This window comes from Notothenia rossii (genome assembly GCF_949606895.1).
Source record: "Notothenia rossii genome assembly, chromosome: 5".
NCBI lineage: Eukaryota > Metazoa > Chordata > Actinopteri > Perciformes > Nototheniidae > Notothenia > Notothenia rossii.
Genome location: NC_136903.1, coordinates 92,634,416 through 92,661,915, shown reverse-complemented (window position 1 = coordinate 92,661,915; position 27,500 = coordinate 92,634,416). Strand labels below are relative to the sequence as shown.

The following is a 27,500-nucleotide window of genomic DNA, read 5'->3' as shown; positions in this document are numbered from 1 at the left end:
CGAGGCTAACCGAGGCTAACCAATGAGCTAACCAAGGCTAACCAATGAGCTAACCGAGGCTAACCAATGAGCTAACCGAGGCTAACCAATGAGCTAACCCAGGCTAACCAATGAGCTAACCGAGGCTAACCAATGAGCTAACCAAGGCTAACCAATGAGCTGACCGAGGCTAACCAATGAGCTAACCGAGGCTAACCAATGAGCTAACCGAGGCTAACCAATGAGCTAACCCAGGCTAACCAATGAGCTAACCGAGGCTAACCAATGAGCTAACCAAGGCTAACCAATGAGCTGACCGAGGCTAACCAATGAGCTGACCGAGGCTAACCAATGAGCTGACCGAGGCTAACCAATGAGCTAACCGAGGCTAACCAATGAGCTAACCGAGGCTAACCAATGAGCTAACCGAGGCTAACCAATGAGCTAACCCAGGCTAACCAATGAGCTAACCGAGGCTAACCAATGAGCTAACCAAGGCTAACCAATGAGCTGACCGAGGCTAACCAATGAGCTGACCGAGGCTAACCAATGAGCTGACCGAGGCTAACCAATGAGCTAACCGAGGCTAACCGAGGCTAACCAATGAGCTAACCAAGGCTAACCAATGAGCTAATCCAGGCTAACCAATGAGCTGACCGAGGCTAACCAATGAGCTGACCGAGGCTAACCAATGAGCTAACCGAGGCTAACCAATGAGCTGACCGAGGCTAACCAATGAGCTGACCGAGGCTAACCAGTGAGCTAACCGAGGCTAACCAATGAGCTAACCGAGGCTAACCAATGTCTATCTATTTTATTTTTAAATGCAGCCGGAGAGGAACATCACACATATCCACAGTATGTACTGTATATCTGTAGAGTTCAATGTTCATTGATAATAAATATTGTTGTTTATGAACTTTCTTTATTTGATTGGCAGTCAGCTGTTGATGACATGCAGACGTTGATAAAGCTACTTCAGTATCACACGACCTCATGAAGCAGCTGAGACATGTTGACGCTCCGGACCTTTGCATGGGGACATTTTCTCTAACTGGACCTCGTTGCTATAAAACATTATAACGTTGCTTTCGTTTTCTCTTTCTGTTTGTTGCTGTTAGAGTAAAGTATAATGAATCATTAACACGTGGCTTATCACTACTCATAACCAGAACTACAAGTTTTATTACTTTTATATTGTTTTATAATTCCTGTAACTGTGTTTATTGATTTCACAATAAAAGCACATGGTACTGTCAGTCCTTACTTCAAAATAAAACAGGAAGTTAAATTACACAGATCGAAAGCAGATAAAATAATAATATTAAAACGATAGCTATGTTGAAGTATTATCCAATAATAACAACAGAATAAAAAGACTTAATGAAATATACCACAGCTTTTATGGAAATGCTATAGGGTTATAGTACAAATGTGAAAAGACCGAAGCTTTGCATTTAATATTTAATATCATTATTATTTAAACCATTAATTATTATTATTATTAGACTGAGAGATGAGATGGAGAGAGAAACGCCTACGATCGCAAGGTTACTAAAACGGGAAGAACCTGATATCTCACACACACACACACACACACACACACACACACACACACACACACACACACACACACACACACACACACACACACACACACACACACACACACACACACACACACACACACACACACACACACACACACACACACACACACACACACACACACACACACACACACACACACACACACACACACACACACACACACACACACACACACACACACACACACACACACACACACACGATATGTTTCCTCCCAGTGAGAACATTTCTGAGAAGTGCTGAGTGAAGATGAAACTGAAACTCTGAAACACAGATGGTGTTTTTGGACGCTTGTGTTTTTCTATAAGTCTGTTAATAATAATATTGATTACATTCTTTGTGAGCCTCGAGTACAGCTCATCAGATCTTAAAACATTCAAATGTCCTCTCTGTACGTAGAGAGGCTGCTGCAGAGGTCATGGATGTAAATATGGGAAATGTAATTTAAATATTATTGTGTGTGGGTTTTATTCTCTATCTTATGTTGTGAGTAAGCTGCTGCGTCATGTGATCATGTGTCATGTGATCCTGCGTCATGTGATCCTGCCTCATGTGATCCTGCGTCATGTGATCCTGCATCATAATAAAGATGTTTGTAATATGCTAACTGTGCTGACCTGAGCGACCTCAGGAGCTGCGTGGATCAGGTGCCACACGTATCCGTTCAGCTCGTCTCTCCTCTTATCAGCTGCCGCCTCGCCTCGAGACCGACCAATCACAAGGCGGCTAGGGAAGCTGGGGGCGGGACAAAGGGGAACAATTCAAATGTAAAAGTCCAGCAAGATAAGATAAGATAAGAAGTACTTTATTGACAAAGACTAGAAATAAACAATTCAAAATAACATTAAAAAAGTAGAACATATACATGTGGAAATACACAAAGTATAAAGCAGGATATAATATATACTGTCAGTGTAAGCGTGTGTGTCTTAGTCTGTGTGTGTGTGTGTGTGTGTGTGTGTGTGTGTGTGTGTGTGTGTGTGTGTGTGTGTGTGTGTGTGTGTGTGTGTGTGTGTGTGTGTGTGTGTGTGTGTGTGTGTGTGTACATAATAACCTAATAAAAGTAAATGTAACAACTACTACAGTGCAACAAAACAGGAAGATTAAATGTGGTCTCTTAAACATAAGATCTCTAGCATCTAAAGCAATATTGGTAAATGATTTAGTATCAGATTATAATATTGATATATGCTGTCTCACTGAAACTTGGTTGAGACATGAAGAATATGTCAGCATAAATGAGGCCACTCCACCCAGCCATATCAATACTCATATTGCCCGAGGCACGGGCCGAGGAGGTGGAGTTGCAGCAATCTTTGACTCAAGTTTACTTATCAATACTAAACAAAAATTAAATGATACCTCCTTTGAAAGCCTCGTTTTTAGTCTTACGCATCCGACCTGGAAAACTTTGCAGCCAATCTTATTTGTTACAGTGTACCGTGCACCAGGTCCTTATTCAGAATTCTTATCAGAATTCTCTGAGTTTTTATCAGCTTTGGTACTTAAAACAGATAAAGTAATTATCGTAGGTGACTTTAATATTCATGTTGACGATGATAAAAATAGCCTTACTGTTGCATTTAACTCTATATTAGATTCTGTTGGTTTCTGTCAGAGTGTAAATAAACCAACCCACTGCTATAATCACACTCTTGACCTTGTTCTGACTTATGGTATTGAAATTGAGCAACTATTAGTCGAATCGCATAATCCTGCTTTATCCGACCATTTCTTAGTAACTTTTGAAGTACTGTTCCTAGACTACAAAGCATTAGCCAAAAGCTCCTGCAGCAGAAACCTATCTGTTAGTGCTATAGACACATTTAAGGAAGAGATTCCACCAATACTTAACTCGATAGCATGTCTGCATGTAGGGGAGGAAACTTATACAAAATGTACACCACCCCAAATTGATCGTGTTGTTGATAGTGCTACAGATGCGCTGCGAATAAAATGAGACTCTGTTGCTCCTTTGAAAAAGAAGAAAATAAAACAACATAGATTAGCTCCATGGCATAATGCCCAAACCCACAAAATAAAGCAAAAGTCGAGACAACTTGAAAGGATATGGCGTTCCACTAAACTTGAAGAATCTGGTTTAATTTGGCATATTACTCTCAATGAATATAAGAAAGCACTGCGTAAAGCGAGAGCAGCATACTACTCTTCATTAATAGATGAGAATAAGAATAATGCAAGATTTCTTTTCAGCACTGTAGCCAGGCTGACAGAGAGCCACAGCTCGACTGAGCCTTCTATTCCCATAGCACTCAGTAGTAATGATTTTATGTGCTTCTTTAACGATAAAATTGTTACTCTTAGAAACAAAATCAATGACCTCTTGCCTTTGACCAGTATAGTGTTATCAACAGCTCCCGGAAACGTAAGTTCTAATAATATTACACTAGATAGTAAACTAGAATGCTTTTCAGCCATAAACCTTGAACAATTAAATTCAATGATTCTCTCTTCTAAACCATCAACGTGTATCTTAGACCCGATTCCAACTAAGCTGTTAAAAGAAGTTTTTCCATTAATTAGCACTTCTTTATTAAATATTATGAATATGTCTTTATTATCAGGCTATGTTCCACAATCATTCAAAGTAGCAGTGATAAAACCGCTTCTTAAAAAGCACAACCTCGATCCAGAGGTTTTAGCCAACTATAGACCTATTTCTAATCTTCCGTTCCTCTCAAAGATTCTTGAGAAAGCAGTCTCAAAACAGCTGTGTGATTACTTAAGAAACTATGATTTATTTGAAGATTTTCAGTCTGGCTTTAGAACACAACACAGAGACAGCTCTGGTTGAAGTCACAAATGAAATTCTAATAGCCTCTGACAAGGGACTTGTCTCTATTCTTGTCTTGCTCGATCTCAGTGCTGCATTTGATACTATCGACCATGACATCCTATTGCAAAGACTAGAGCACTTAGTTGGCATACAGGGAACTGCTTTAGGCTGGTTTAGGTCCTATCTATCTGAACGCTCTCAGTTTGTACGTGTCAACGATGAATCTTCCATGCAAACCAAAGTTAGCCATGGAGTGCCACAGGGCTCAGTGCTCGGACCTATTTTGTTCACACTATATATGCTTCCGTTAGTCGATATTATAAGGAATCATTCTGTAAACTTTCATTGTTATGCGGATGATACTCAACTATATTTATCAATCAAGCCTGATGAAATTAATCATCTAAATAAAATTCAAGACTGCCTCAAGGACTTAAAAACGTGGATGACCTTACATTTTTTGATGTTAAACACGACCAAAACTGAAGTTATTGTACTTGGCCCGAAGAATCTACGAAACAAATGATCTAAAGATATATTAACTATGGATGGCATTAATTTGGCCTCCAGTGAGACTGTAAGGAATCTTGGTGTTATATTTGATCAGGATTTATCCTTTAACGCCCACATAAAATCAATTTCAAGGACCGCCTACTTCCATCTACGTAACATTGCAAAAATCAGGCATATCTTGCCTCAAAACGATGCAGAGAAACTAGTCCATGCATTTGTTACTTCAAGGCTGGATTATTGTAACTCCTTATTATCAGGGTGTACCAAGAAGTCAGTCAAGTCGCTTCAGCTGATTCCAAATGCTGCAGCTCGTGTACTAACCAGAGTTAGGAAAAGGGACCACATTACTCCTGTTCTGGCTGCCTTACACTGGCTCCCTATAGAACACAGGATAGAATTTAAAATTCTCCTTCTCGCCTACAAAGCCCTTAATGGGCAGGCGCCATCTTACCTTAAAGAACTCATTATACCCTATTGTCCTACTAGGGCATTGCGTTCCAAGAATGCAGGGTTGTTGGTTGTTCCTAGAGTCTCTAAAAGTACAATGGGAGCCAGAGCCTTTTCTTATCAAGCTCCACTTTTGTGGAATCAGCTTCCAGTTTGTGTTCGGACGGCAGACACCCTATCCGTTTTTAAGAGTGCGCTTAAGACCTTCCTTTTTGATAAAGCTTATAGTTAGGGCTGATTAGATTCAGCCCCTAGTTTTGCTGATATAGGCTTAGTTTGTCGGGGGACATCTTACTTCTTCCTTCTCTCTGTCTATACCTGTGTACTCTCATGTTCCCATTAACCCAGCTTCCCCAAATGTCTTTCTTTTTGGTGTCTATATACGCCGGGATCCGGAGTCATGGATGATCCTGCGGTCCTGTGTCATGGATTGCGAGTCCTGGATCTTGAGTCGTGGCTGTGGTCCTGGATCATAAGTCCTGGATGGATATACTCGTGGATTCATCTTCCTATTATACACACATGCATTTCCTAACATTTGGTCTACCTATGTTGCAAATGTATTATCTTTTCAATTTACACACGGCATCTATTGCACGTCTGTCCGTCCTGGGAGAGGGATCCCTCCTCTGTTGCTCTCCCTGAGGTTTCTCCATGTTCCCCTTTAAACTGTGGGGTTTCTCTGGGAGTTTTTCCTTGTACGATGTGAGGGTCTAAGGACAGAGGGTCTAAGGACAGAGGGTCTAAGGACAGAGGGTGTCGTGTTGTCATACTGATATTCTGTACAAACTGTGAAGTCCACTGAGACAAATGTAACATTTGTGATATTGGGCTATATAAATAAACATTGATTGATTGAGTGTGTGTGTGTGTGTGTGTGTGTGTGTGTGTGTGTGTGTGTGTGTGTGTCTGTGTGTGTGTGTGTGTGTGTGTGTGTGTGTGTGTGTGTGTGTGTGTGTGTGTGTGTGTGTACCTGGGCAGTTTGTTGGAGGGGAACATGAGTCTCAGTTTGCTGTGAAGTTCCTGAAACTCTTCAAACGATCTCTTAAGCAGCAGCGCCTCCTGCTGGCCCTCACGCTCCACCTTCACCATAAACACCTGCACACACACACACACACACACACACACACACACACACACACACACACACACAGACACACACACACACACACACACACACACACACACACACACACACACACACACACACACACACACACACACACACACACACACACACACACACACACACACACACACACACACACACACACACACTTAACAACCCATTTTTTGATAAGAGCAACTTATACACAGGTGCGACCGGAAAATAGGGTATGTGTATTTGTACGCACGTAGCCCTTGCTGGTGCGCAGGTGTCTGCAGACGTACAGGCTGCGCAGGAGCCCGCCCCCCCCGCTTTGGGCCGTGTGCACACGGGGGGCGAAGGAGAGCGAGGGGCGGTCCTCTGAGGAGAACTTCATCTGAGCCAAGCTGTGGATGAAGAAGTTCAGACGGGTCGCAACGCTGCCCAGACTGGACTCTATCAGCCTGAGGACACACACACACACACACACACACACACACACACACACACACACACACACACACACACACACACACACACACACACACACACACACACACACACACACACACACACACACACACACACACACACACACACACACACACACACACACACACACACACACACACACACACACACACACACACACACACACACACACACACACACACACACACACACACACACACACACGCACACAGTTATATTCAGGAGGTCTGGTTCTCTTTGTAAATAATATTCATTGTTTGCCAATAGTTGGTGTGTGTGTGTGTGTGTGTGTGTGTGTGTGTGTGTGTGTGTGTGTGTGTGTGTGTGTGTGTGTGTTTTGTGAGTGTGCTTGTACCTGGTGAAGTACATGGTGGCGTCGGCCTCGGTCTCCTGAGGTCTCAGAGCGTCGTATACGTACTTCAGATCATCCAGATCAGAGAGCTCAGGGATCCCACAGGACAACATCTGTAAGCACACACACACACACACACACACACACACACACACACACACACACACACACACACACACACACACACACACACACACACACACACACACACACACACACACACACACACACACACACACACACACACACACACACACACACACACACACACACACACACACACACACACACACACACACACACACACACACACACACACACACACACACACACACACACACACACACACACACTTATTTATTTATTTTAAATATGTCTTGTGTTTCACCTAGTTAGGATGCCACCTGGGCGTCCAGGCACGTCCAGATGGGAAGAGACCAAGGGGTAGACCTAGAACCAGGTGGAGGGATTATATCTCTTCTCTGGCCTGGGGGCGCCTTGGGACCCCCCAGTCAGAGCTGGTTGATGTGGCCAGGGAAAATAAAGTTTGGGGCTCTCTGCTGGAACTGCTACCTCCGCGACCCGGCCACGGATAAGCGGGAGAAGATGGATGGATGGATGTCTTGTGTTTTATTTTGACGTACTACCCTGCGTGCTGCTACAGTGTTTAGGAAGTGTGTGTGTGTGTGTGTGTGTGTGTGTGTGTGTGTGTGTGTGTGTTCGTACCAGCCCCAGCAGGTTGAGGAACAGGTGTGTGTGTCTCCTGATCAGGTTGTAGGCTTCACAGCAGAGATCCACGAAGTCATGGAAGCGGCTGGAGGGCTTGTCTCCTCCGTTGATCACGTAGGCCATGTCGGAGGTGAACACGAAGGGGGCGCGGTCCCTGAAGCAGGAGGCGGGAACATTTTGAGAATCTTGACACAAAATCTTAAAATCCTGACTTTTTCAAAAACATCAAAAAATTATGTCAGACTTTTTGCTCAAAATTAAGACTTTTTCTAAAAATTCTGAATTTTTCCTAAAAAATCTGACTTTCTCCTAAAAATATAAAAATTCAGACTCTCTCTAAAAGAAAATCTGACTTTTTCAAGAACATCTAAAAATGTTTTCAAAATTTTAAAAATCTTTCTAAAAATTCAGACTTTTTCTGAAAAAATTCAAACTTTTTCTCAAATGTCAAAGTTCTGACTTTTTTAATTCTGACTTTTTCAAAAACATCTAAAAATTCGGACTTTTTCCCCAAAAATTCAGACTTTTTGCTCAACATTCCGATTACCCTGTCATATATCCTCATCCTGCGGTCACTAACAGAAGACGCTGTGAAACCATCCCATCACCTGAGGAGGTGAACCTCTGCTGGTGAATAAATGATGGAGGTCTGACCGTTTGATGTTCCCGAACATCTGCGCGTGTCCCAGGAACTTCCCGAAGTCGATGTGGAACATGTGGCCGCTGCTCTTCAGCATGATGTTGTCGTTGTGCCGGTCGCAGATACCCAGGATGTAGGTCGCCACGCAGCAGCCGGCGCACGAGTAGATGAAGTTCTCAACCGCCTGCACAGATTCAAGATTCAAGATTCAAGATTCAAGATTCAAGGCTTCTATTCTCACGTGTGCAGCAGCTGCAGTGTGTGTGTGTGTGTGTGTGTGTGTGTGTGTGTGTCTGTGTGTGTGTGTGTGTGTGTGTGTGTGTGTGTGTGTGTGTGTGTGTGTGTGTGTGTGTGTGTGTACCTTGTCGTACTGCTCGTCAGTGGGGTTGTGTTTCTGCAGCCAGTCGGCCAGCGGTCGGTCTTTGAAGGATCCGGTGACGCCGTGCTCCACCTGGATCTTCCTCAGAGTGTCGGCCTGAGGAATCATCTCCACCATCCCTGAACACACACACACACACACACACACACACACACACACACACACACACACACACACACACACACACACACACACACACACACACACACACACACACACACACACACACACACACACACACACACACACACACACACACACACACACACACACACACACACACACACACACACACACACACACACACACACACACACAAAAACACATTATTAAGAAAAAAACATGATTCTATAATAAAATGCAACACAACATAATAACAAAAGAGAAGCAGACATCCAAGAGAACGAGCACAAGCATTTATAAGAGAAACACACATCTATGAGAAAAGCTACAAATCAATGAGGAGAGTTTGCTCTCTGAGATTTAAGAGGTGCATTTACTAGATTCCACAACATCTGATTCCAGAGCAGATATTTTTAGGAGGTCAGCGTTCCTCAGAAGAGACAGAGTGAAATGCATCCTGACCTCTTCCTCTGCCGGTGGAGAAGCACTTGAAGATGACCATCCTCATGTCCAGACCCTCCTGGATCCAGATCTTGTTCATGATGCGGATCACCTGCAGCGTCAGCATGTCCTGCCGCAGGTCGTCCCCCGACTGCAAGCAGACCCATTCATCACGTTTTATCATCAACAGTTCATTACTCACAGACATGACGGCTGCAGGACTTTTATTTAGCAAAGCAATGCCTTAAAGTGAAATGTGACGGTATTAAGGGATGCTCAGAGAGCGTTCGAGGTTCAGAGGGTGAACTATCTCTGAGCTGCAGAGATGTACAAAGATCTGGTAAACAGATGTAAAAGAGGTTAAAGAAATGAGGTTGAATACCAGGTAACCCCAGGTGAATCAGGTATATTATCAGGTGACCCCAGGTGAATCAGGTATATTATCAGGTAACCCCAGGTGAATCAGGTATAATACCAGGTAACCCCAGGTGAATCAGGTATATTACCAGGTAACCCCAGGTGAATCAGGTATATCACCAGGTAACCCCAGGTAACCCCAGGTGAATCAGGTATATTACCAGGTAACCCCAGGTGAATCAGGTATACTAACAGGTAACCCCAGGTGAATCAGGTATATTATCAGGTAACCCCAGGTGAATCAGGTATACTAACAGGTAACCCCAGGTGAATCAGGTATACTACCAGGTAACCCCAGGTGAATCAGGTATAATAACAGGTAACCCCAGGTGAATCAGGTATACTAACAGGTAACCCCAGGTGAATCAGGTATATTATCAGGTAACCCCAGGTGAATCAGGTATATTAACAGGTAACCCCAGGTGAATCAGGTATACTAACAGGTAACCCCAGGTGAATCAGGTATATTAACAGGTAACCCCAGGTGAATCAGGTATAATACCAGGTAACCCCAGGTGAATCAGGTATAATACCAGGTAACCCCAGGTGAATCAGGTATATTACCAGGTAACCCCAGGTGAATCAGGTATATTATCAGGTAACCCCAGGTGAATCAGGTATAATACCAGGTAACCCCAGGTGAATCAGGTATACTACCAGGTAACCCCAGGTGAATCAGGTATACTACCAGGTAACCCCAGGTGAATCAGGTATACTACCAGGTAACCCCAGGTGAATCAGGTATATTATCAGGTAACCCCAGGTGAATCAGGTATATTACCAGGTAACCCCAGGTGAATCAGGTATATTACCAGGTAACCCCAGGTGAATCAGGTATATTATCAGGTAACCCCAGGTGAATCAGGTATAATACCAGGTAACCCCAGGTGAATCAGGTATACTAACAGGTAACCCCAGGTGAATCAGGTATAATACCAGGTAACCCCAGGTGAATCAGGTATAATACCAGGTAACCCCAGGTGAATCAGGTATAATACCAGGTAACCCCAGGTGAATCAGGTATACTACCAGTTAACCCCAGGTGAATCAGGTATATTATCAGGTAACCCCAGGTGAATCAGGTATATTACCAGGTAACCCCAGGTGAATCAGGTATAATACCAGGTAACCCCAGGTGAATCAGGTATAATACCAGGTAACCCCAGGTGAATCAGGTATAATACCAGGTAACCCCAGGTGAATCAGGTATAATACCAGGTAACCCCAGGTGAATCAGGTATATTACCAGGTAACCCCAGGTGAATCAGGTATAATACCAGGTAACCCCAGGTGAATCAGGTATAATACCAGGTAACCCCAGGTGAATCAGGTATAATACCAGGTAACCCCAGGTGAATCAGGTATACTACCAGGTAACCCCAGGTGAATCAGGTATAATATCAGGTAACCCCAGGTGAATCAGGTATACTACCAGGTAACCCCAGGTGAATCAGGTATACTAACAGGTAACCCCGGGTGAATCAGGTATACTACCAGGTAACCCCAGGTGAATCAGGTATACTAACAGGTAACCCCGGGTGAATCAGGTATACTAACAGGTAACCCCAGGTGAATCAGGTATAATACCAGGTAACCCCGGGTGAATCAGGTATAATAACAGGTAACCCCAGGTGAATCAGGTATACTAACAGGTAACCCCGGGTGAATCAGGTATACTACCAGGTAACCCCAGGTGAATCAGGTATACTAACAGGTAACCCCGGGTGAATCAGGTATACTAACAGGTAACCCCAGGTGAATCAGGTATATTACCAGGTAACCCCAGGTGAATCAGGTATATTACCAGGTAACCCCAGGTGAATCAGGTATATTATCAGGTAACCCCAGGTGAATCAGGTATACTAACAGGTAACCCCGGGTGAATCAGGTATACTAACAGGTAACCCCAGGTGAATCAGGTATATTACCAGGTAACCCCAGGTGAATCAGGTATAATAACAGGTAACCCCAGGTGAATCAGGTATATTACCAGGTAACCCCAGGTGAATCAGGTATATTATCAGGTAACCCCAGGTGAATCAGGTATAATACCAGGTAACCCCAGGTGAATCAGGTATAATATCAGGTAACCCCAGGTGAATCAGGTATAATACCAGGTAACCCCAGGTGAATCAGGTATATTATCAGGTAACCCCGGGTGAATCAGGTATAATACCAGATAACCCCAGGTGAATCAGGTATATTATCAGGTAACCCCAGGTGAATCAGGTATATTATCAGGTAACCCCAGGTGAATCAGGTATACTAACAGGTAACCCCAGGTGAATCACGTATATTATCAGGTAACCCCAGGTGAATCAGGTATATTATCAGGTAACCCCAGGTGAATCAGGTATATTATCAGGTAACCCCAGGTGAATCAGGTATAATACCAGGTAACCCCAGGTGAATCAGGTATATTACCAGGTAACCCCAGGTGAATCAGGTATATTATCAGGTAACCCCAGGTGAATCAGGTATAATACCAGGTAACCCCAGGTGGATCAGGTATATTATCAGGTAACCCCAGGTGAATCAGGTATATTATCAGGTGACTCAAGGTGAATCAGGTATAATACCAGGTAACCCCAGGTGAATCAGGTATATTATCAGGTGACTCCAGGTGAATCAGGTATATTATCAGGTAACCCCAGGTGAATCATTTATATTACCAGGTAACCCCAGGTGAATCAGGTATAATACCAGGTAACCCCAGGTGAATCAGGTATAATATCAGGTAACCCCAGGTGAATCAGGTATATTACCAGGTAACCCCAGGTGAATCAGGTATATTATCAGGTAACCCCAGGTGAATCAGGTATATTATCAGGTAACCCCAGGTGAATCAGGTATATTACCAGGTAACCCCAGGTGAATCAGGTATATTACCAGGTAACCCCAGGTGAATCAGGTATATTACCAGGTAACCCCAGGTGAATCAGGTATATTACCAGGTAACCCCAGGTGAATCAGGTATATTATCAGGTAACCCCAGGTGAATCAGGTATACTAACAGGTAACCCCAGGTGAATCACGTATATTATCAGGTAACCCCAGGTGAATCAGGTATACTAACAGGTAACCCCAGGTGAATCACGTATATTATCAGGTAACCCCAGGTGAATCAGGTATATTACCAGGTAACCCCAGGTGAATCAGGTATATTATCAGGTAACCCCAGGTGAATCAGGTATAATACCAGGTAACCCCAGGTGAATCACGTATATTATCAGGTAACCCCAGGTGAATCAGGTATATTATCAGGTAACCCCAGGTGAATCAGGTATATTATCAGGTAACCCCAGGTGAATCAGGTATATTAACAGGTAACCCCAGGTGAATCAGGTATATTATCAGGTAACCCCAGGTGAATCAGGTATAATACCAGGTAACCCCAGGTGAATCAGGTATATTATCAGGTAACCCCAGGTGAATCAGGTATAATACCAGGTAACCCCAGGTGAATCAGGTATAATACCAGGTAACCCCAGGTGAATCAGGTATATTATCAGGTAACCCCAGGTGAATCAGGTATAATACCAGGTAACCCCAGGTGAATCAGGTATATTATCAGGTGACTCCAGGTGAATCAGGTATAATACCAGGTAACCCCAGGTGAATCAGGTATAATATCAGGTAACCCCAGGTGAATCAGGTATATTACCAGGTAACCCCAGGTGAATCAGGTATAATATCAGGTAACCCCAGGTGAATCAGATATAATATCAGGTAACCCCAGGTGAATCAGGTATATTACCAGGTAACCCCAGGTGAATCAGGTATAATATCAGGTAACCCCAGGTGAATCAGGTATAATATCAGGTAACCCCAGGTGAATCAGGTATATTATCAGGTAACCCCAGGTGAATCAGGTATAATATCAGGTAACCCCAGGTGAATCAGGTATATTACCAGGTAACCCCAGGTGAATCAGGTATATTATCAGGTGACTCCAGGTGAATCAGGTATAATATCAGGTAACCCCAGGTGAATCAGGTATATTATCAGGTGACTCCAGGTGAATCAGGTATATTACCAGGTAACCCCAGGTGAATCAGGTATAATATCAGGTAACCCCAGGTGAATCAGGTATATTACCAGGTAACCCCAGGTGAATCAGGTATAATATCAGGTAACCCCAGGTGAATCAGGTATATTACCAGGTAACCCCAGGTGAATCAGGTATATTATTAGGTAACCCCAGGTGAATCAGGTATAACACCAGGTAACCCCAGGTGAATCAGGTATATTACCAGGTAACCCCAGGTGAATCAGGTATAATATCAGGTAACCCCAGGTGAATCAGGTATATTACCAGGTAACCCCAGGTGAATCAGGTATAATACCAGGTAACCCCAGGTGAATCAGGTATATTACCAGGTAACCCCAGGTGAATCAGGTATAATACCAGGTAACCCCAGGTGAATCAGGTATATTATCAGGTAACCCCAGGTGGATCAGGTATATTATCAGGTAACCCCAGGTGAATCAGGTATATTATTAGGTAACCCCAGGTGAATCAGGTATATTATCAGGTGACTCAAGGTGAATCAGGTATAATACCAGGTAACCCCAGGTGAATCAGGTATAATACCAGGTAACCCCAGGTGAATCAGGTATATTATCAGGTGACTCCAGGTGAATCAGGTATATTATCAGGTAACCCCAGGTGAATCAGGTATATTACCAGGTAACCCCAGGTGAATCAGGTATATTATCAGGTGACTCCAGGTGAATCAGGTATATTACCAGGTAACCCCAGGTGAATCAGGTATATTATCAGGTGACTCCAGGTGAATCAGGTATATTATCAGGTAACCCCAGGTGAATCAGGTATATTACCAGGTAACCCCAGGTGAATCAGGTATATTATCAGGTAACCCCAGGTGAATCAGGTATATTATCAGGTGACTCCAGGTGAATCAGGTATATTATCAGGTAACCCCAGGTGAATCAGGTATATTATCAGGTAACCCCAGGTGAATCAGGTATAATATCAGGTAACCCCAGGTGAATCAGGTATATTACCAGGTAACCCCAGGTGAATCAGGTATAATATCAGGTAACCCCAGGTGAATCAGGTATATTACCAGGTAACCCCAGGTGAATCAGGTATACTAACAGGTAACCCCAGGTGAATCAGGTATATTATCAGGTAACCCCAGGTGAATCAGGTATATTATCAGGTAACCCCAGGTGAATCAGGTATATTACCAGGTAACCCCAGGTGAATCAGGTATATTACCAGGTAACCCCAGGTGAATCAGGTATATTATCAGGTAACCCCAGGTGAATCAGGTATACTAACAGATAACCCCAGGTGAATCAGGTATATTATCAGGTAACCCCAGGTGAATCAGGTATGTTAACAGGTAACCCCAGGTGAATCAGGTATATTATCAGGTAACCCCAGGTGAATCAGGTATGTTAACAGGTAACCCCAGGTGAATCAGGTATATTACCAGGTAACCCCAGGTGAATCAGGTATAATACCAGGTAACCCCAGGTGAATCAGGTATATTATCAGGTAACCCCAGGTGAATCAGGTATAATACCAGGTAACCCCAGGTGAATCAGGTATATTACCAGGTAACCCCAGGTGAATCAGGTATATTATTAGGTAACCCCAGGTGAATCAGGTATAATACCAGGTAACCCCAGGTGAATCAGGTATAATACCAGGTAACCCCAGGTGAATCAGGTATATTATCAGGTAACCCCAGGTGAATCAGGTATAATACCAGGTAACCCCAGGTGAATCAGGTATATTACCAGGTAACCCCAGGTGAATCAGGTATATTATTAGGTAACCCCAGGTGAATCAGGTATAATACCAGGTAACCCCAGGTGAATCAGGTATATTACCAGGTAACCCCAGGTGAATCAGGTATATTATTAGGTAACCCCAGGTGAATCAGGTATAACACCAGGTAACCCCAGGTGAATCAGGTATATTAACAGGTAACCCCAGGTGAATCAGGTATAATACCAGGTAACCCCAGGTGAATCAGGTATAATATCAGGTAACCCCAGGTGAATCAGGTATATTACCAGGTAACCCCAGGTGAATCAGGTATATTATCAGGTAACCCCAGGTGAATCAGGTATAATACCAGGTAACCCCAGGTGAATCAGGTATATTATCAGGTAACCCCAGGTGAATCAGGTATAATACCAGGTAACCCCAGGTGAATCAGGTATATTACCAGGTAACCCCAGGTGAATCAGGTATATTATCAGGTAACCCCAGGTGAATCAGGTATAATATCAGGTAACCCCAGGTGAATCAGGTATATTATCAGGTAACCCCAGGTGAATCAGGTATAATACCAGGTAACCCCAGGTGAATCAGGTATACTAACAGATAACCCCAGATGAATCAGGTATAATACCAGGTAACCCCAGGTGAATCAGGTATATTACCAGGTAACCCCAGGTGAATCAGGTATAATATCAGGTAACCCCAGGTGAATCAGTTATAATACCAGGTAACCCCAGGTGAATCAGATATAATATCAGGTAACCCCAGGTGAATCAGGTATACTACCAGGTAACCCCAGGTGAATCAGGTATATTAACAGGTAACCCCAGGTGAATCAGGTATACTAACAGGTAACCCCAGGTGAATCAGGTATATTATCAGGTAACCCCAGGTGAATCAGGTATATTATCAGGTAACCCCAGGTGAATCAGGTATATTATCAGGTAACCCCAGGTGAATCAGGTATATTATCAGGTAACCCCAGGTGAATCAGGTATATTACCAGGTAACCCCAGGTGAATCAGGTATAATACCAGGTAACCCCAGGTGAATCAGGTATAATACCAGGTAACCCCAGGTGAATCAGGTATAACACCAGGTAACCCCAGGTGAATCAGGTATACTAACAGGTAACCCCAGGTGAATCAGGTATAATATCAGGTAACCCCAGGTGAATCAGGTATAATATCAGGTAACCCCAGGTGAATCAGGTATACTAACAGGTAACCCCAGGTGAATCAGGTATACTAACAGGTAACCCCAGGTGAATCAGGTATAATATCAGGTAACCCCAGGTGAATCAGGTATACTAACAGGTAACCCCAGGTGAATCAGGTATACTAACAGGTAACCCCAGGTGAATCAGGTATACTAACAGGTAACCCCAGGTGAATCAGGTATAATATCAGGTAACCCCAGGTGAATCAGGTATAATATCAGGTAACCCCAGGTGAATCAGGTATATTACCAGGTAACCCCAGGTGAATCAGGTATATTACCAGGTAACCCCAGGTGAATCAGGTATACTAACAGGTAACCCCAGGTGAATCAGGTATACTAACAGGTAACCCCAGGTGAATCAGGTATAATATCAGGTAACCCCAGGTGAATCAGGTATAATACCAGGTAACCCCAGGTGAATCAGGTATAATATCAGGTAACCCCAGGTGAATCAGGTATATTACCAGGTAACCCCAGGTGAATCAGGTATACTAACAGGTAACCCCAGGTGAATCAGGTATACTAACAGGTAACCCCAGGTGAATCAGGTATAATATCAGGTAACCCCAGGTGAATCAGGTATAATATCAGGTAACCCCAGGTGAATCAGGTATAATACCAGGTAACCCCAGGTGAATCAGGTATAATATCAGGTAACCCCAGGTGAATCAGGTATATTATCGGGTAACCCCAGGTGAATCAGGTATAATATCAGGTAACCCCAGGTGAATCAGGTATAATACCAGGTAACCCCAGGTGAATCAGGTATAATATCAGGTAACCCCAGGTGAATCAGGTATAATATCAGGTAACCCCAGGTGAATCAGGTATAATATCAGGTAACCCCAGGTGAATCAGGTATATTATCAGGTGACTCCAGGTGAATCAGGTATATTATCAGGTAACCCCAGGTGAATCAGGTATATTAACAGGTAACCCCAGGTGAATCAGGTATACTAACAGGTGACCCCAGGTGAATCAGGTATATTACCAGGTAACCCCAGGTGAATCAGGTATAATATCAGGTAACCCCAGGTGAATCAGGTATATTAACAGGTAACCCCAGGTGAATCAGGTATACTAACAGGTGACCCCAGGTGAATCAGGTATATTATCAGGTAACCCCAGGTGAATCAGGTATAATACCAGGTAACCCCAGGTGAATCAGGTATACTAACAGATAACCCCAGGTGAATCAGGTATAATACCAGGTAACCCCAGGTGAATCAGTTATAATACCAGGTAACCCCAGGTGAATCAGGTATAATATCAGGTAACCCCAGGTGAATCAGGTATACTACCAGGTAACCCCAGGTGAATCAGGTATATTAACAGGTAACCCCAGGTGAATCAGGTATACTACCAGGTAACCCCAGGTGAATCAGGTATATTAACAGGTAACCCCAGGTGAATCAGGTATACTAACAGGTAACCCCAGGTGAATCAGGTATATTATCAGGTAACCCCAGGTGAATCAGGTATATTATCAGGTAACCCCAGGTGAATCAGGTATATTATCAGGTAACCCCAGGTGAATCAGGTATATTATCAGGTAACCCCAGGTGAATCAGGTATATTACCAGGTAACCCCAGGTGAATCAGGTATAATACCAGGTAACCCCAGGTGAATCAGGTATAATACCAGGTAACCCCAGGTGAATCAGGTATAATACCAGGTAACCCCAGGTGAATCAGGTATAACACCAGGTAACCCCAGGTGAATCAGGTATACTAACAGGTAACCCCAGGTGAATCAGGTATAATATCAGGTAACCCCAGGTGAATCAGGTATAATATCAGGTAACCCCAGGTGAATCAGGTATACTAACAGGTAACCCCAGGTGAATCAGGTATACTAACAGGTAACCCCAGGTGAATCAGGTATAATATCAGGTAACCCCAGGTGAATCAGGTATACTAACAGGTAACCCCAGGTGAATCAGGTATACTAACAGGTAACCCCAGGTGAATCAGGTATACTAACAGGTAACCCCAGGTGAATCAGGTATAATATCAGGTAACCCCAGGTGAATCAGGTATAATATCAGGTAACCCCAGGTGAATCAGGTATAATATCAGGTAACCCCAGGTGAATCAGGTATACTAACAGGTAACCCCAGGTGAATCAGGTATACTAACAGGTAACCCCAGGTGAATCAGGTATAATATCAGGTAACCCCAGGTGAATCAGGTATACTAACAGGTAACCCCAGGTGAATCAGGTATACTAACAGGTAACCCCAGGTGAATCAGGTATACTAACAGGTAACCCCAGGTGAATCAGGTATAATATCAGGTAACCCCAGGTGAATCAGGTATAATATCAGGTAACCCCAGGTGAATCAGGTATATTACCAGGTAACCCCAGGTGAATCAGGTATATTACCAGGTAACCCCAGGTGAATCAGGTATATTAACAGGTAACCCCAGGTGAATCAGGTATACTAACAGGTGACCCCAGGTGAATCAGGTATATTACCAGGTAACCCCAGGTGAATCAGGTATAATATCAGGTAACCCCAGGTGAATCAGGTATAATATCAGGTAACCCCAGGTGAATCAGGTATAATACCAGGTAACCCCAGGTGAATCAGGTATAATATCAGGTAACCCCAGGTGAATCAGGTATATTATCAGGTAACCCCAGGTGAATCAGGTATAATATCAGGTAACCCCAGGTGAATCAGGTATAATACCAGGTAACCCCAGGTGAATCAGGTATAATATCAGGTAACCCCAGGTGAATCAGGTATAATATCAGGTAACCCCAGGTGAATCAGGTATAATACCAGGTAACCCCAGGTGAATCAGGTATAATATCAGGTAACCCCAGGTGAATCAGGTATAATACCAGGTAACCCCAGGTGAATCAGGTATAATATCAGGTAACCCCAGGTGAATCAGGTATATTACCAGGTAACCCCAGGTGAATCAGGTATATTATCAGGTAACCCCAGGTGAATCAGGTATAATATCAGGTAACCCCAGGTGAATCAGGTATAATACCAGGTAACCCCAGGTGAATCAGGTATAATATCAGGTAACCCCAGGTGAATCAGGTATATTATCGGGTAACCCCAGGTGAATCAGGTATAATATCAGGTAACCCCAGGTGAATCAGGTATAATACCAGGTAACCCCAGGTGAATCAGGTATAATATCAGGTAACCCCAGGTGAATCAGGTATATTATCAGGTGACTCCAGGTGAATCAGGTATATTATCAGGTAACCCCAGGTGAATCAGGTATATTACCAGGTAACCCCAGGTGAATCAGGTATATTACCAGGTAACCCCAGGTGAATCAGGTATACTAACAGGTGACCCCAGGTGAATCAGGTATATTATCAGGTAACCCCAGGTGAATCAGGTATAATATCAGGTAACCCCAGGTGAATCAGGTATATTAACAGGTAACCCCAGGTGAATCAGGTATACTAACAGGTGACCCCAGGTGAATCAGGTATATTATCAGGTAACCCCAGGTGAATCAGGTATAATATCAGGTAACCCCAGGTGAATCAGGTATACTAACAGGTGACCCCAGGTGAATCAGGTATATTATCAGGTAACCCCAGGTGAATCAGGTATATTAACAGGTAACCCCAGGTGAATCAGGTATACTAACAGGTGACCCCAGGTGAATCAGGTATATTATCAGGTAAATGAGGTGAGTGTGACCTTGAAGATGACGTTGATGTTGTCTCCCAGCGGGTCGAGGTTTTGGAAGGACAGTTTGAGAGGAACAGCGTTGGAGTTGAAGAACGAACACGACTACAAAACACAGAAGAAGAAAAACATGATCAGCAGCAGCAGGTGTTTGTGTGTGTGTGTGTGTGTGTGTGTGTGTGTGTGTGTGTGTGTGTGTGTGTGTGTGTGTGTGTGTGTGTGTGTGTGTGTGTGTGTGTGTGTATGTGTGTGTGTGTACCTGGATGTTGATTCCCTTGACGAGCAGTGCTGGGTTGAGAGGAAGTCTGCAGCTGCTGTTCACCGAGAAGAACTGCTTCATCTCCTCCAGACCCTCCTTCAGCACACACTGGAGAGATAGTGATTAGTGACAGGATGAGGGAGTGACAGGATGAGGGAGTGACAGGATGAGTGAGTGACAGGATGAGGGAGTGACAGGATGAGTGAGTGACAGGATGAGGGAGTGACAGGATGAGTGAGTGACAGGATGAGTGAGTGACAGGATGAGTGAGTGACAGGATGAGGGAGTGACAGGATGAGTGACAGGATGAGGGAGTGACAGGATGAGGGAGTGACAGAATGAGTGAGTGACAGGATGAGGGAGTGACAGGATGAGGGAGTGACAGGATGAGGGAGTGACAGAATGAGTGAGTGACAGGATGAGGGAGTGACAGGATGAGGGAGTGACAGGATGAGTGAGTGACAGGATGAGGGAGTGACAGGATGAGGGAGTGACAGGATGAGGGAGTGACAGAATGAGTGAGTGACAGGATGAGGGAGTGACAGGATGAGTGAGTGACAGGATGAGTGAGTGACAGGATGAGTGAGTGACAGGATGAGGGAGTGACAGGATGAGTGAGTGACAGGATGAGTGAGTGACAGGATGAGGGAGTGACAGGATGAGTGAGTGACAGGATGAGTAGTCTTTGGGCTTTAGCTACATTTATGTTTGATCATTAAATGAAGAAACAATTCCTTTCCAGTCCAGCAGAGGGCAGCCTCCAGCAGAGACATAACATTATTCTAGCCCTCACACGGCAACACATTATTTGTAATATTAGGAGCTGATATCATGGAAATGTTTTTGATGCTTGTGTTTTTGAGAAGGGGGAACAGGTGGTGGAGAGGGACCCGCTAGGTTTTAGGTAAGAGAACAGACAAGAAAATATTGTGCTTGTATGATCTGGCATCAAGAAAATAAAATGCACAAAATGACCTTTATTAAACCCATGCGTAATATTTGCTCTTTTGAGTTATATTTCTGTTTTATATTTTGTATGATTTTGGCCTATTGAAACCTCCCCTTCTCGTTGTCTTCTTTTTATTGTTTTGTATGTGCCCGTTGATGTTTTCTATGATGTGTTTTCCATGTCGTGAGCTGCTCACCTGTCGGCTGGACGGAGACGCGTCCCGGACTTTGTGAGCCACCTGAGCGAGGACAGACACGAGCCAGCACTGACGGTCGAACTCTTCACGGAGACCGAGACCAACGCAGCACAGCAGGGCGGCGAGAAGCAGCTGATACCGAGCAGCGAACTGACTGTCCTGCAGGTTGTCCTTCAGCAGCCTGAAGAGACACACATTAAGCCTGGTTTAACTAATCCTGACTGTCCTGAAGGTTGTCCTTCAGCAGCCTGAAGAGACACACATTAAGCCTGGTTTAACTAATCCTGACTGTCCTGCAGGTTGTCCTTCAGCAGCCTGAAGAGAGACACATTAAGCCTGGTTTAACTAATCCTGAATCTAATCCTGACTCTAATCCTGACTCTAATCCTGACTCTAATCCTGACTCTAATCCTGACTGTCTATATATGTTTACATGTGACATATTACAGTGGTAATAAACAAGGTGTGTGATCAGCTGACCAGAAGAGGTAGTGTGCGATGCGAACGTCCCCGATGGCTCTGCGGAGGAGGAATCGAACCAGCGCGCTGTCCAGGTAACACTCGTACTTCAGAGCCTGCCACACAGACGCAGCAGTTAGACACATACAGGACATTATAGTATTATAGTATGTTTCTCTTCATCAAGGCAGCCTCACTGTAACGCCACTTCTATCCAGACGGCCTAAAGTCATTCATTTCTTTTTGAAAATGTAATAATATCAGAAGTGAATATCCACACCTGCACCTTAATGTCTGAATTCAATCAAATGTATAGTTATTATTTCCATAGCAACATTTCTGCACCTTCAAAGTAAGAGCTTGGTGGTCTATGCAGCTGCAAAAAGCCTTACTCAATTTCAATTCAATTCAATTCAAAAGCTTTATTAGCATGACCATATTTACATACAGTATTGCCAAAGCTATGTACAGCTGTAACATCTTTACACACACACACACACACACACACAGATAAACAGATAAACAGATAAACAGTTATAAACAAACTGCTAAGAACAAGGAACACAGATTCATTTCATTCATAGAATACAAAATATAACATGATATATATACTGAAGATGTGAGACCTGGTCTGTCCCTCAGACTGAGGCAGAGACAAACTGTCCCTCAGACTGTGGCAGAGACAAACTGTCCCTCAGACTGTGGCAGAGACAAACTGTCCCTCAGACTGAGGCAGAGACAAACTGTCCCTCAGACTGTGGCAGAGACAAACCGTCCCTCAGACAGGCAGAGACAAACTGTCCCTCAGACTGAGGCAGAGACAAACTGTCCTGCCACAATGCAGCTCTCTTTATATTCCCCCAGAAGTATTTTTAGTTTTTCATTTTTAAATATTTGAGGATGCTTATGATTGAGTTTTGGGAAGAATTGTTTCCGTACAAGTTCAAAAGTTGTGCATTGTTTGAGGAAGTGCTGCTCTGTCTCCACAGCAGGTCCTCAGGTGTGTGTGTTTGTGTGTGTGTGTGTGTGTGTGTGTGTGTGTGTGTGTGTGTGTGTGTGTGTGTGTGTGTGTGTGTGTGTGTGTGTGTGTGTGTGTGTGTGTGTGTGTGTGTGTGTGTTCAGTAAATGCTCCTTACTTGGTTGAATGTTTGGCACTTCAGGAGGAAGTGCATCTCTGTCTCAGTCTCACCTGTCGTACAGTGACCACATGTTCTGTTCTCTTTTGGTTGCCAGGATCTTTTGAGTCTTCCTGTTTGGATTGGCAGTTTGTGGTCACTGAGCCTGTACTTGGTTAGGATCTGTCTCTGCTTTCTATCTCTGACAGTAGAGAGATACTCTGCCAGCTCATACTCTCTGTTTAGAGCCAGGTAACATTCTAATCTACTTTGGCTTTTACTTTCTTCTTCCCAATGTTGTAAATAGTTGTCTTTACATTGTGTTATAATGCGTTTGACTGTGATTGGTGTTTGGAGAGCAGTGTTGTTGAGAGACTGGTCAGAGTGGCTCTGAGAGGGGGCAGCTAGCCTCAGCACCAGCTGACATAGGTTCTCTCTCTCTCCAGCCTTCAAAATAAAAGCCTGGTTCTCTCTCTCTCTCTCCAGCCTTCAAAATAAAAGCCCTGTCATTGTTACCTGTACGAGCTGAGGCAGGAAGTCAAGCAGCTCTGAGTCTGTAATGGAGTCCATCCACTGAACCGCCGTCCTCCTCAGCTCCTGGTCCGGGAACCTGAAACACACAATGACATCACTCAGGTGAGCTCGATGATATCACTCAGGTGAGCTTGATGACATCACTCAGGTGAGCTCGATGACATCACTTAAGTGAGCTCCATGACATCACTCAGGTGAGCTCAGTGACATCACTCAGGTGAGCTCCATGACATCACTCAGGTGAGCTCAGTGACATCACTCAGGTGAGCTCCATGACATCACTCAGGTGACCTCGGTGACATCACTCAGGTGACCTCGATGACATCACTCAGGTGAGCTCCATGACATCACTCAGGTGAGCTCCATGACATCACTCAGGTGAGCTCCATGACATCACTCAGGTGAGCTCCATGACATCACTCAGGTGAGCTCCATGACATCACTTAGGTGAGCTCCATGACATCACTCAGGTGAGCTCAGTGACATCACTCAGGTGATTTCCATGACATCACTCAGGTGAGCTCAGTGACATCACTCAGGTGAGCTCCATGACATCACTCAGGTGAGCTCAGTGACATCACTCAGGTGAGCTCCATGACATCACTCAGGTGAGCTCGAAGACATCACTCAGGTGAGCTCCATGACATCACTCAGGTGAGCTCCGTGACATCCCTCAGGTGAGCTCCGTGACATCACTCAGGTGAGCTCAGTGACATCACTCAGGTGAGCTCCATGACATCACTCAGGTGAGCTCCATGACATCACTCAGGTGAGCTCAGTGACATCACTCAGGTGACCTCGATGACATCACTCAGGTGACCTCGATGACATCACTCAGGTGACCTCGATGACATCACTCATCACTTTTATCTGCGTTTTTCTAAATAAAAGCATGATTGTCTCTCTCTCTGGTGTGATTTCAAAATACCCCAGATGTAACACAATATGTATTCTGATATTCCACATAACAAACATAACAGGGGACAAGGGTGCCGGAAGCGGGGGGCCAGGGGGCCCCCCCACTTTTCAGCCCTGCCCCACATTTTCACAGCGACAGATGCCGTGGAACACTGAACAAATCCCGTTTCAATAATTCCCCTCTCCTCTAAAGTCGCATCTGAAACGCGATCTGATCTGGCTGTGTATATTTTGTTATGTCTGATTGTTATATTCCTTCTCACGAGCTAGAGGCATGTTTGAAGCCTGGAAAGGGAAGGTGACAGCTCGCCTCTCACTGGCCACTCTGCTGTTCCTCAGCGCCGCTATTAAGACATATGGTAATCACACGGCAGGGTCCGTTACAGTTAGTTTTCATCTGATTTCAAATAAAAAAAGTCTTGGCTTTCAGAATATTAAACTTGTTTCGCCAAATTCAGATGATAAATACAACTCTGAAGCTTTGGAATAATTACAAGCAGAGAACGGAGTAACTTAACGTCACCTCAGGTATAACAACAGCTGGTGTTTCTTACACAAACGCAAAAATACACAAACACACGTATACACACTCACACACACACACGGGTTTCCCCCAGACCAGTAATCCAAACGAAAATATCTTCCCTCCGTAGTATTTTGATCATTTGCTAATAACCAATCAGATCGATGGATTCCAGAGAAGAGGAAACTTTAACGGCCTTTTCTCAAAATGAGGACTCTGTAACAGTCATTATATAATGTGACATATTTTGTTTAATATCTGGAGAATAAGAACAATCCTGATATCATTAGAAAGCTAGGAATCTCCTCCTTCCAGCAGTGTATACAACTCAAAATGTGTCTTCGGGTCAATGCGACTGATTTCGATGGAGCAGGTCACTTTGCATCAGGTCAAATACAGCAGGCAGACATAACAGGAAGAATATGTAGATTGTAATCCAATCAAATAGGACATTGTTACACCATTCAAATGTATCCATGAAAATGACAACCAATAAAAAAGCTTATTTGTTTATGTGTTACGTTGTTCTGTGTGTCAGCCGTTAACCTATAGAAAGAATATACACTTGCAAACATGTCAGAAGAACCGGCGCAGAAGAAAACTAAATACTGTCAAACTAAACTGAAATTCAACAACTGGAATGTCAAATCCCTGACTTCCACATCTCCGGAGCCTGGTCCTTCAACCAGAACCAGCGCAGCCAGATGAACCCCAAAGCAGCCGCTCTGCGGCCGCAGAGGCTGTCCACACCCCCGCCGGTATCGTTGAACCGAAACCGGCTGGTTCCGACTGCGTGGAGGTTTGTTGTCGGGACATTGAGACGGGTAAATAAAAGCTTCTTTGGGCAAAGAGAAAGGTACTTCAAAGAGAAAGGTACTTCAAAGAGAAAGGTACACAAACAGAGAGTGATGCAACTAAACGAGCCGTCTGTGAAATAAGCAGATTTGCAGCTCTCAAACGGCTTGTAACTTTCTCCAAATGTGGAGATGACAGCTTTGTAAATACCGAGTTAATAACTGGAACTAGGGATGTCCCGATCACCTTTTTTTGCTCCCGATCCGATTCCGATCATTTGATTTTGACAATTTGCCGATACCGATTTTTCCCGATCCGATCTTTATGCAATGCATTAAGAGAAAAAAAAGCATTCAAGTTTTCCCTTAAGGTTATTTTTTTATTTAAATGTGATATTCTATCCAACATGGATATAGCTTCTTTCTTTCACAGCAGCATTGGATCAGTTCAGTTGTGCAGCATTGGATCAACACAAAATAAAGCTTTCAGTACTCGTTAGCTTACTGCTACAATTAGACACTGCGCCCACTCTGTTGCCAGATTTGAGAGAAATAACCAGGTCTATGAAAACAAGCCCCAAAGAAGCAACACATACATGATGTTGTTTAATTTGAAACCAAAACTAAGGCCTCAGGATGACTTTAAGATTTGAACACGGTATTTTTGTTTTGTAACATTGAATAAAATATGTTTTAAAAAGTATTTAAAAAAAATTAAAAAAATCCCGATCCCCGATTTTTTTCCTCCCGATTCCGATCTTTTGAAAATCACGTGATCGGCTCCGATCCCCGATCACGTGATCGGATCGGGATAACCCTAACCCTTCAGTCAAACACCAGTCAACATTCAGCTTGTCAAACAAGAGCGTAGGAAAAAAGAAGAGATGGAATGAGTTCTGCCTGTCAGACGGGCTGGAGCTGTTTGGTTTACAGGAAAGGAGGGAGCAGAGGGTTGAGTTCTCCATTCTTGTTCTGTTTCCTCTGACTATCTTCCTCCTGAACACCCTCTCAGACTTTCATTTGCTCGCGCTACTGAACAGACACGTTACCATGGAAACCAAACAATGGTGTAGCTGTATTGAAGTCCGAGTGGAAA

At 43.9% G+C, this 27,500-nt stretch overlaps 1 protein-coding gene across 2 annotated transcripts in view; it reads right to left on the bottom strand.

Annotated features, from left to right (window-relative positions):
• pik3c2b (phosphatidylinositol-4-phosphate 3-kinase, catalytic subunit type 2 beta) overlaps positions 1-27,500 on the bottom strand; it is a 58,147-nt gene that overhangs the window by 7,168 nt on the left and 23,479 nt on the right. For both annotated transcript variants that reach the window (XM_079685008.1, XM_079685007.1), the window contains exons 17-29: positions 24,152-24,245; positions 22,542-22,636; positions 22,062-22,242; positions 20,917-21,024; positions 20,670-20,762; positions 9,612-9,741; positions 9,009-9,145; positions 8,662-8,831; positions 8,005-8,161; positions 7,282-7,391; positions 6,703-6,898; positions 6,321-6,445; positions 2,208-2,325 (exon numbers count right to left, since the gene is read on the bottom strand). In XM_079685008.1, the coding sequence (XP_079541134.1) occupies positions 2,208-2,325; positions 6,321-6,445; positions 6,703-6,898; positions 7,282-7,391; positions 8,005-8,161; positions 8,662-8,831; positions 9,009-9,145; positions 9,612-9,741; positions 20,670-20,762; positions 20,917-21,024; positions 22,062-22,242; positions 22,542-22,636; positions 24,152-24,245 (1,714 nt within the window). The remainder of the gene's footprint in view (positions 1-2,207; positions 2,326-6,320; positions 6,446-6,702; positions 6,899-7,281; positions 7,392-8,004; positions 8,162-8,661; positions 8,832-9,008; positions 9,146-9,611; positions 9,742-20,669; positions 20,763-20,916; positions 21,025-22,061; positions 22,243-22,541; positions 22,637-24,151; positions 24,246-27,500) is intronic.